The sequence below is a fragment of the Brachycentrus maculatus genome, unplaced genomic scaffold, assembly GCF_059751285.1.
Source record: "Brachycentrus maculatus isolate JH-2025_06_01 unplaced genomic scaffold, ASM5975128v1 h1tg000120l, whole genome shotgun sequence".
Taxonomy (NCBI): domain Eukaryota; kingdom Metazoa; phylum Arthropoda; class Insecta; order Trichoptera; family Brachycentridae; genus Brachycentrus; species Brachycentrus maculatus.
In genome coordinates, this window is record NW_028280873.1 from 1 (window position 1) to 12,264 (window position 12,264).

General features: G+C 25.9%; 1 protein-coding gene across 2 annotated transcripts in view; it reads right to left on the minus strand.

Annotated features, from left to right (window-relative positions):
- Positions 1 to 764: 764 nt before the first annotated feature.
- Positions 765 to 12,264, minus strand: part of LOC148309583 (putative inorganic phosphate cotransporter) — a 42,305-nt gene continuing 30,805 nt past the window's right edge. Inside the window, exons 7-11 of one of the 2 annotated variants that reach the window (XM_088259866.1) lie at positions 11,707 to 11,839; positions 8,027 to 8,151; positions 7,250 to 7,369; positions 5,786 to 5,921; positions 765 to 1,974 (exon numbers count right to left, since the gene is read on the minus strand). In XM_088259866.1, coding sequence (XP_088115992.1) covers positions 1,922 to 1,974; positions 5,786 to 5,921; positions 7,250 to 7,369; positions 8,027 to 8,151; positions 11,707 to 11,839 — 567 coding nt within the window. In that variant the 3' untranslated portion in view covers positions 765 to 1,921. The remainder of the gene's footprint in view (positions 1,975 to 5,785; positions 5,922 to 7,249; positions 7,370 to 8,026; positions 8,152 to 11,706; positions 11,840 to 12,264) is intronic. The other variant, XM_088259865.1, reaches the window with a different exon arrangement.

Consider the following 12,264-nt stretch of genomic DNA (forward strand, 5'->3'; position numbering starts at 1 on the left):
GTGGATTCGAACCGAGAAACTAAACTACGAAACTAAACTAGACTAAAGAGTCCGCGACACTAACCACGGTACCACAACCCGATACAGAACTTATTTCGTGTTGAACAAAATAAGTTTTTCTTTGAAATAAATATATAGTTTTGAAAAGAAGGGAGCTTCTGAAATGTAAAGAGTTAACAAAAATATATCAAAATATTTTATAAAAACAAATATTTTTTCAAAAATTGTGCTCGGAGATACGTCTGGTTCCTCGCGCAGCCAGCCATGCACTGAATTCTATATTTGAGAGATGTATATATATATATATATATATATATATATATATATATATATATATATATATATATATATATATATATATATATATATATATATGTATATATATATGTATATATGTATATATTTATGTATATATATATATATATATATATATATATATATATATATATATATATATATATATATATATATATATATATATATATATATATATATATATATATAAATATATATGTGTATATATGTATGTATATATGTATATATTTATGTATATATATATATTTATATATATATATATATATATATATATATATATATATATATATATATATATATATATATATACATATATATATATTTCGTTTCTCAACAATTTCTCATGCCAATATTATAAAAAAAAGGAATGTTTAAAAGGGAATAAAAGATTTTTATTACTAGAAAAGACTAGCTTTATTTAAATATCCTTTTACATAAGCTAGTAAAATGCTTCTGAAAAATATGAAATACATATTAAACTGTAGATTCCTAAAAATATTTGGTAAATTTTAATCATAGCTTTAAATATGTTTCATGAATACAAAAATATAAATTTATTCAAATGATTAATATTATTCACACTTAAATTAGTATCACTTTGCTTATAAATCAATATTACATACTATTTATATTTCAGTTAACCTAGGATATAGGAAATCGTTCATAAATATAAACTCTGTCATCGTTTAATATCAATTACTCAAGTATTTTTTAGTTAAAAAAAATGTCGTATATTTTAAAATAGTTTGAAAAGTATGTGAGGAAAAAAATATGGTAGTGAAAAATAGAATTTAATGGTATTAAAGAATTGTAATATTTTAACCATAATGTTTAGAGAGAAGAAAAATGCATGTTAAAACAAAGATTATTTACTTTTGTATATTTTTTTTGATTTTTTAAAAAAGATTTGAATTATTTCTGACACACTGATAATTTTGACATCTCTACGAAAACTGTTGATAAAATAATTATAATGTTATTTTGTCAGAGCTTAAAATTTTAAATGTGTTTTTTCTCATCATAGAGATATTATAAAAATTATTCTAGCATTGATGGTTTTTCTACTATATTTTTTTAATTAACTTTTTATTTTGTTTTAAATACGTTTTCTTTGATGTTGTTTTTTAATGAATTATTCGTTTATTCTCGGTTAAATTTCACTACAATTTTCAAAAAAAAATTAATGATTCGAAAATTTGCAAAATGTCGTGTGTTTTTGCATAAAATCAAGCTCTTTTGTCAAAATGTTTATTTTACAATTTTTTTTCAATGATAATGTTTTAAAATATATATTTTTACACATGTTACTGATGCCTAGCTGACTAACACTACTTTTTAAACAGGATGTAAGAAAAATGCCATACGAAATATATAAATATCTTCATGTTTTTTTTTACACAAATAAAATCACAAATATTACTATTTTTATATTACACTTATAAAAAGAATAGCATTTCAATATTAAGCACCGCTATCATGCAGTATTTTAAACGTATTATATTAAATAAAAAAAATATATTTAAATTATAATACTGGGTTATGCCTCGTCGTTTTAATCTCAAAAATCATCACAAATCGTGAAGAATTTTCCTTGCTACACACATTTTCATCGCTCACAATTATCTTCTTCAATATCGGTGTCACTTGCTTGAGAAATATCTGAAACAAACAAAAAAATAAATAAATAATTTTGTATATTAAAAGCATTGTTGACTTTGTGGCATGGTAATATAACATCATTTATCTCCTTATCATTTAGTCTATGGTTGACCATACGAGGAATGGTTATTCAGAAACCGGTAGTCATAGAGTACTGTTTTTCTGTAAATGATATTACGCAAAGTGAACGATGAACGATTAATATAGTTATAATTTATATTTGAAGCACTAACTTGGTTATTTTCTTTATTATAATTAAAATGTTACTTTGTTTTAAATTACTATAAATATTTTATTTAGATTTTAGAATTAATTAGTCATGATAAAGAAGCGGTTAGCTTTGAAACCGGTAGACATTATAATTAAGTTATAATAAAATATTTAAAGTGATTTTAAAACAAAGTTACATTTAATGATATTTACACAAAGAAAACATATAAATAACATGGCTTAATGAGTCAATTTTTGAGGTGATGCTATATATAGTGATTTATGGTATTACCTCAAATATTTGATGCTTTTGTTTTTGATTTTCGACGCGTGGGTCAAAAATCAAAAACAAAAGACACGATTATTTACTAGAGAATTATTTAAATTGGATAGAAGACTGTCTTCACATTTTTTTTCATTGAATTTTCGTTTGGTCATTACCATTATTACATAATATTTATTGTGACACGAGTTTCAATAAATTCACTTTCATTTTCAAGCACTACATATGAAGCTTAGTGTTAATTTGAGAGTTGTGAAGGATAAGATAAGAGCTGAATCTTATTTTTTATCAGCGAGAATATTGACAGTAGAAGACGTTGTCATGTCAAACAATGGATTTTTTTTAGATTTTAGTTTTGTACTGACATTCCTTAGTGGAACTCATAATACATATATAATAAAATATAAAATACCATAAGACTAGAACCAGTCTAATATATGTATGGAAAAAACCATAGTGATGTTATTATATTAAATTTATATATATATATTTTTATATACATGTATATATATATATATATAAATATATATATATATATATATATATATATATATATATATATATATATATATATATATATATATATATATATATATATATATATATATATATATATATATATATATATATATATATATATATATATATATATATATATATATATATATATATATATATATATATATATATATATATATATATATATATATATATATATATATATATATATATATTTATATATATATATATATATATATATATATATATATATATATATATATATATATATATATATATATATATATATATATATATATATATATATATATATATATATATATATATATATATATATATATATACATGTATATAAAAATATATATATATATATATATTTTTATATACATGTATATATATAAATATATATATATATATATATATATATATATATATATATATATATATATATATATATATATATATATATATATATATATATATATATATATATATATATATATATATATATATTATATATATATATATATATATATATATATATATATATATATATATATATATATATATATATATATATATATATATATATATATATAATATATATATATATATATATATATATATATATATATATATATATATATATATATATATATATATATATATATATATATATATATATATATATATATATATATATATATATATATATATATATTTATATATATATATATATATATATTATATATATATATATATAATATATATATATATATATATATATATACATATTATAATATTTTTTAATTAAACACTTAAAATTAACCACCTAATGTTTTTATTTCATTAAGCACGACTAGTTTCGAAAACTAACAGATGTGGATATGATAACATTTATAGGTGAAAAGTTAAAGTAACGGGCAACAAAATATTTAGCTTTATAGGTTAATAGGGTAATAAATAGATATAATAGTTTTTTTTAGTTGGGATAATAGTATAGTAGGGATAGTAGTATTTTGTAAAATAGTTAATACTATCGAGATGTTTGAATACAAATATAATCACATTAAAAACGGAGTATCATTTTAACAACATTCGTAACATATGTATTTTTTTAAATTTATACTTAGAAAACAAATTTATCAAAACTGTTTTTTTTTTCTTCACATAATAATTATATCTTATTGTATTGTTTTGAGCACATGATAATTATATCATAAACTGGTATGCTAATTGCATCGCTGAAAAAATAAATGAATGCAATCTTGATGTTATTTAAATATTACATAAAATAATAATTAAACATATAATTTTTTATCACGGTAAAACGTCATTGATTAATATATTGAATTATGACTTAACACTTTTTTTAAATTTTGCCTACAATGTAGGTACAAGGATTTATTGCATATTTAGTTTATATCTCTTTAAAATGAAAACGGATGTGTATATTATTTTTTGACATCTCATCAAAGATGAAGAAGAATATGGAAGTCTGGGCATTTACGGGGCTGACGACCGTCATCGGCTAGTTTAAGTGATTACTTTACACACGTGTAACATTCACCAATTCTACCCATTATTGACAACCACACTACTCAAATTCTTGGAAGTTCTTTATATATGAACCAATTTAGAAACCTTGTTCTTGAATCACTAGAACTTCACTAGAGACATCTATTGGTGAGATGTAAAGAAGCTTTTTACTAAGCAGAAACTCTTATATTAGTATGTGAGGTCCAAATCCTGATGTGTATTGTTAAAACGGATGTGTATTGTTAAAACTATAACATTTTAGATACTATACTGGAGATCATGGGCTTGAATGTTTTTTTTAAAGAATCTGGAATCGAACCTGAGACCTCCAGCAACGTAGCTATACGCATTAACCACTTAACTATGGGGGCGGAAAAAAAATGTATATTCCCAGTATTTCATTCAATTATTTTTATCATTTCATTACAATACATACATCTTGATCGTTTACATATGAAGGAAAGGTGATCAGCCCTCCGCTTCAGGTACCAGTCCACGGTAATATTGAATAAATATTAGAGTGAAAAAAATCACTTATATTTATTTGACCCCCCCTGGGAATCGAACCCGGGACCTCCAGAATGGTAACCAAGGCGAACAATATATAAAGTGTGTTAATATAATCATAAAAATGAAAATTCCTAATTATTTTTTAGTGCGATGATAATGATCACAATGTTTCAATCATTTAATTGTTGGCACCGCTTTAATCTTTTTTCTCCCTAAAACAAGTCTGATAAAATAACAATCAGATTTTACAAAGATAATATAATACAGCTAATATTTTTTTTATTGATATCTCATTATTCATTTGATGTACGCAGTGTGCCCACATATTAATGACCAACAACTTATACAAAATAAATACTTCAAAGACGTCCACTTAAATATTTTGAATATTGAAATTAATATAATTTTCTTGAATGTTTTTCATAGATACTTTGTGGCACATTTTATAAAATAAAACAACTTTGTTTTCAACCACTTTTTCACTGGTAGTTTTTTTCTCACCGGTTTCTACAAGAACATTGTCATTATAAGGGTTAAACATATGCTAATTCTAAAACATTAAAATATTCATAGTAAGGTGAGTGAGCGGGTTAAAAGAATGGGTAATTAAGTTAGGTTAGGTTATGTTAAACCCTGATGATGACAACGTTCTTGTTGAAACTGGTTGGAGAAACAATTTCCCAATAAAAAGTTATTAAAACAAAGATGTTTTATTTAATAAAAAATAATATTAAATGAAATAATATTTACCTGTGGATGCGTGAAGGAACGCAGGCTCATTCCATGGTAAAACATCGGCAGAACCGAAGATAATGAAGAACAAATTTGTGATGAAGAGAATTCCGGCGGCGATCAAGAAGACTATCCTCCATTGTGCTGGATCAGTCTGAAAAGCATATTATTTTTATTCAGTTATTTAATTTATTTAGAAAAAGTAGTATAGACCTTTTTATAAATTTATTATTTAAGAGCTACCGCTATACTGAACTATATCACCCCGGATATTAATATATTCTATGTGTCTAAAAAGGTATTCCGAAGAGGGATTCTTCTACATCTTTAACAAGACTCTTCTCACTAACTTTTTAATTACAATGATTAAAGAAAACACTTCGTTTTTTACCACTTGAGTTTTATTATAGACTACATGTTTCAGAAGTTAAACTTCCATCATTCAGGTCTGTATAATTTTAGTTATTATACAGACCTGAATGATGGAAGTTTAACTTCTGAAACATGTAGTCTATAATAAAACTCAAGTGGTAAAAAACGAAGTGTTTTCTTTAATCATTGTAACATGTCTAACCACAAAGTTAATGCCGAAACAATAAATAAAATAACTTTTTAATTTATGTTTTTAATGAATACGCATTAAATTTTAGTTTATAATGTTCGTTTTCATTATTCTTACAAAAAAATATTGATTTCAATAATTTCAACTAAGCGAAACATAAAGTAATTACTTAATACATCATTTAATAAAATTTACCGATTTGGCATTAACTTTGTGAAATAAGATGAATTAAAATACAAAACGAAAACACTTACTTGTTTAATACCATTTTTTTATGATTATTAGTGTAAACATGACAAGTAACTTTGTAAATACCACTATTTCTTAAAATCTACTATGACACGTGTTTCGATGCCTTCCGCATCATTTTCAAACACTGTATGTGAAGCTTATTCTAAATTTTAGAGTTGGGTCCTTGGGACGTTGAAGGTTGAAGAGGGGGTAATAGCTGTTTCTTTAAGTAAAACATTAATTAAAAATTGATAGATTTTACCACAAAGTGACTGCCGAATCAATTAATGAAATTAAAGATTTTATCATGAATAGATGAAAATACTGTTTATATTTTCACTTGTGAACATCTATGGTTCTCAAAACTAGTCGTGTTTACATTAACAAACCAAAAAAAGTGGTTCCTTACAAGTGCTTTATTTTTACATTCATGTTTTCAAAAGAAAATCTCTTTACGCGTGGCTGAAAGAGAGTCCTACAGGATACTTCAACAGCCGTATGGTTGGCAGGACACAATTATTCATCCCGATTTAAAATATTTCAGTGATTTTTGCTGCTACTGGGACACTGATCTAGTGAAAAAGATTTTTGCTCGAAAAATATATGTATCTATTTTTTATAAGCTTCCACTCATTTACGAGTGATTTTGATCATGTCTTTGTTAGTTTGAAAATTGAAGATGTACATACATCATCAGAGAGGATAAGCCCGGCGGTGATAGGAGTCATGATGCTGAAGAGATTAGCCCAGAAGCAACTGATACTCATGAGGGTTCCAGCAAAATTCGGTGCGAGATCAATAAGGTTTATCTGAAAGAAAAAGAAAAAAATATTAAATTATTTTATCAGTGCTTACAACATTGTGTTACTAACTAATAATTTATATATTTCAATTAAAATACTAAAAAATCGTAATGTTCATAATCTATTTAAAATAAATTATTTGTGTTTTATTCTTTATGTTTAAGTTATTTTAAAATTACAAAAAAGTTTTATACATACATAAGTACATTTTTCTTATTCGAAGTTAATATTTATTTTTGTTTTTGTATTTTTATTTATATTCGACTTTTTTTTATATCATTCGTAATATATGTAAATATAATAAAGTTTGTCAACATTTATGCATTTAGAAGACTCGAACAAATGATCGCTGAATTTTTACTAATATTTAAAATGAATGAATTGAAATGATTAGTATAATAAGAGAAACGTAGAAATGATAGTAAACTGTCTTCTCAAAATCTTTATGTAATCACTGAAACTGAAACATATAATAATTTACATATTTTTGTTGTTGTTCCTTTTGTACCAGAATGTATGTACAATATAACACAAGCACTATCTATCTGTCCACTAATTATAAAAAAAGGAATACTTAAAATGATATTTCTAATCTGTTTTTGTTTGGTCGGAAGATATTGCAGAATCAATTTGTACATGTTCAATAGTAGAAAAGTGCCTTACATTGAAACCAACGAAAGTTGCCGCTAGGGATCCAATAGTGATCACCAATATCGTAACTGCCAGAGGAGCGTTGTAGGCGGGAACGTACGAAAGTGCAAGAAGACCTAGGGCGGGCATCCACGTTCCTGAAAACAATAAATAAATTACCGTCAAAAAAGCACACTTCAAAAATAGATGTGAATTGCCCTCAAAATAGCACACTTCAAAAATATACGCAAAATACCCTCAAATAGCACACTACAAAAATAGACGTAAACTACCCTCAAAATAGCACACTACAAAAATAGATGTAAATTGCCCTCATAATGGCACGTACCAAAAATATTTGTAAATTACCCTCAAAATAAGGTTCTTAATATCTGTACATAATTTGAAGAGATTCCTCGGAAGACAAAAGAACCAGTTTACAATTCTTAATTTTTTTTAACATTTACACTTGGCTGGTAGGTATATAATATAGTCAAATAATTTGCTTAAATTTCCCGGATGCTTGAATACACTTAATTTCATGCATTAAGTGAAAAGTAAAATAGGTACAATTGAGTTTTTTGAGATTGTCCCAAATTTTGGGGACAATTTTTGATTTTGCTTAAACATGGAGTTATTTATATGAAAATAAAAATAAATCAATATCTTAAGATTTTGTTATGATAATTAAGTCTATTTTTTATTATTTTTTGTTTAAAAAAAATATTTGTGTTTTATTATTTACACAACTATTTCAGTTTCATACTATTTCTGTGTGCCTAAGCGGCTTATTATTGGAAATAGGTATCAAATTGTGGTAGAGTGGGTTCGAACCGAGAAACTTTGACTTAAGAGTCCGCGACACTAACCACGGAACCACAACCCGACATTGTTTGAGTTGGGAAAATGAAACTCTGGCCATTTACATGGGCTTATGACCTGTCATTGGCTGGTTTAAGTGATCAGTTTACACATTATGTAACATTTACTAATATTTACATTTGATAACCACACTCAAAATTTGGTAGCATATTTATGCTTTAGTTAAAAAGGTCTATTGAATGCTCACTCAACTGTGATATTTATGATTTAAATAAGTAATTAACACATTATTAGTTATTCTTCATATAATGCATGTAAAATTCATCCCGAAACAACCTGCTGAGAAAATCCATAGTTCGGGAAACCAGTATTTAATAAATAAATAAAAAAATTGTATTATATTGGCAAGTGATTTTTGTATAATATTTTAATTTAAATATTATATATGATTTTCCGCTATATTGATACTTATCAAAATGATTATTTTTTAACTATTGTATTTTACGTTGTTTGGCTTTGATAGCAAAGATAAAAATCGAAATGTGTATTGTTAATCAGTGCACGCATAAAAACAATTACTATCAACAGACTTCTTGATAACAATAGTCAATATAATTTATGATCTCTCTGTCTGGCGACAAATAGATGAGTCGTTCGATGGCGACAGGTGCTCGCATGTGTAACAAATATCGATCCGATGTTTATCCAGGTATTTCTGTAGTTTAGCAAACATCTCGAGAATGCCGCCAGAAATGATGTCTTTAGACAGGAATTGCGAACCTGTGGCATACGACACGATTTTGCATGGCACGTGAATTAAGTGAAACCTGGTTAAAACTCTAAACAAGTTCGAGACAACATCTATATGCAGAATGCGATTAAGCCACTGCTGTTGCAGTGCTCACTAATTTAGAATACATCGCTTGCTTCTTTCAAGAACGTCATAAATCAAAAATCGTCAATTTTCAGGTGTACATGTTTTCGGAATGCTCAGAAAATGTACTATATCCCAGCAAAAAAGGCATATTTTTAACTTAATATTTACCCGCTACAGGGCAGAAAGTGTTGTTTTTGCATTTTTAAGAAAAGGTATTGTTTAATTATTTTTTTAAATATAGTAAATATTTCTCAAATGGAGAAAAAAACCTTCAGATTTTACTTAAAAAGATCTGTTACACAGTAAAAAGTTCAATAAGTGGCTTGATATTTATTTTTAATACGTTGTATTATATTTTTAAACTTTAATAACGTTATCCTGAAAAATCAAGTTTTTTGATTTATGACGTTCTTTAAAGAAGTGAGCGACATGTCCGGGATACTGCCATATGTGAATATCGTCTTGAAGAGGATGATCTAGATCACATGTTCTTTGGGTGCCCGTTGAATGATGGCTACCCGAGCTTCTTTTCAGACCTCTCCAGCATAAACGTTCCATTTCCCACTAACATCTTAACCTTATTAACCTCCCCTAACAAACTTGTATGTAAAATTATTTGTAGATATCTTAAAATTAATTGTATAAATTTGTAAAGGTGTATGATAACTCACTAAACAAACTTACATTACTAATAAAACTAACCCCACTAACAGGAATACTAACACTTGAAAGTCAAATGTAATAAATGTGTAAATAAAAAATAACTCGACACTGGCAATAACACCCAAGATGGGTGAAAAGCCATTAAAAAGAAGAACAAGAATTAAGTGAAAAATAAAAGTGATTTTACAAAAATATACAAAACCTTATTAAATCAGACATAAAAAGTAGACTAACAGACGAAAAAACTACTTCTCGTTTTATATTAAAAGCTACCAGCTATGAATCCGATATAAAAAAATGGCATCTAGCATACAACAACAAAAATCTCACTATTATGAAGTTTTAAGGCCAAATATTCGTTAAATTGCTTTAACTTTTAAACTTTATATTCTCTAAATCCAGATTACATTTTACGTAAATGATTTAAACATCGTTTTTGCATTGAAAAAAAAAGTTTTTATTCTAAATAATTATATGCTTTTGAAAAGAAACGATTTATTAATAAGTAAAGAATTTAAAAAATATACATTAATATATTTTTTCTATTAAAAAAGTATCCAATATAAATTATTTTTTTAAAAATCGAGCACACGTCGAGCTCTGAGCGCGGCTCAACGATTTATTTTTTTGAACGCTTAAGATCTTTTTTGACAAAGTCTATTTTTTTATTTTATTTTGCCATTAAAAAATACTTTATTATTTTTTTCCAGTACCATAAACATTTGATGCATTTTTATTTCCATGGCCTGTGGCACGCGACATATTATTACAACATTTTGAGTGTGGCTAAATACTTGTTTACAAATCTGGATTATCTTCAATTATAGGAGTTATTTTTCATTTGTTATTTAAGTAGTCTGGTTGTCTAATCATTGGTTGAATTGATGAATGTCACACGTGTGTAAAGTGATAACTTTAAACAGCCCATGACGGTCGTTAGTTCCGTTAATGCCCGGTTTCCATATTATTTTTTTATCTATGTTGAGATAAAAAAAAATTAAATTATATTGAAATAAAAAAGTTTTTTGGCATTCAGGCTCAAAAAGGTTCACCATCCCTGTATTTTTCTGTCCGCCTCCGTAGTGTAATGGTCAGCGCGCTCGGCTACCGTTCTGGAGGTCCCGGGTTCGATTCCCAGAGGGGGGTCTAATAAATATAAGTGATTTTTTCACTCTAATATTTATTCAATATTACCCTGGACTGGTACCTGAAGCGGAGGGCTGATCACCTTTCCTTCGTGTGTTGACGATCAAGATAACACTGTGTTTATATGATGCAGTGCCCTATGCACCATTGGGGTGCTGATAATGGTTTAAAAAAAATCCTGTATTTAGACATATTACATATTTACCTATTGTGTTGGCTATCTTCCTGGCCGCGGTTATGGAGCACACCTGTTTGTTGGTGAAATAGTCCGACAAGAAACTGAAGAAGAAACTCATCACCCACATAGCTAAATACGGTAGAGATGAGAGAACACCATTCTGTAAATATAAAAATATAATAAAATTAAATATTTGGATTTGTATTATTTACAAAAATACTTTCATGCTATTCCCGTGAACCTAAGCGGCTCATTATTAAAAATAGGTATCAAATTGTGGTAGAGTGGGTTTGTACCCAGAAACTCTGACTCTAGAGTCCTTGGTGTTAACCACAGGACCACAAACCGACACAAATTATGTAATTTATTAAAAAAAAAAGTAAAATACATTCTTAAAGTTTACATTTCAGCGTCTCAAAAAAGATGAAGAATATGGGAGTCCTATATGGGTATATCTATCTTCCAAATGTGATGACGCACCTAAACTTACAATTATATATATATATATATATATATATATATATATATATATATATATATATATATATATATATATATATATATATATATATATATATATATATA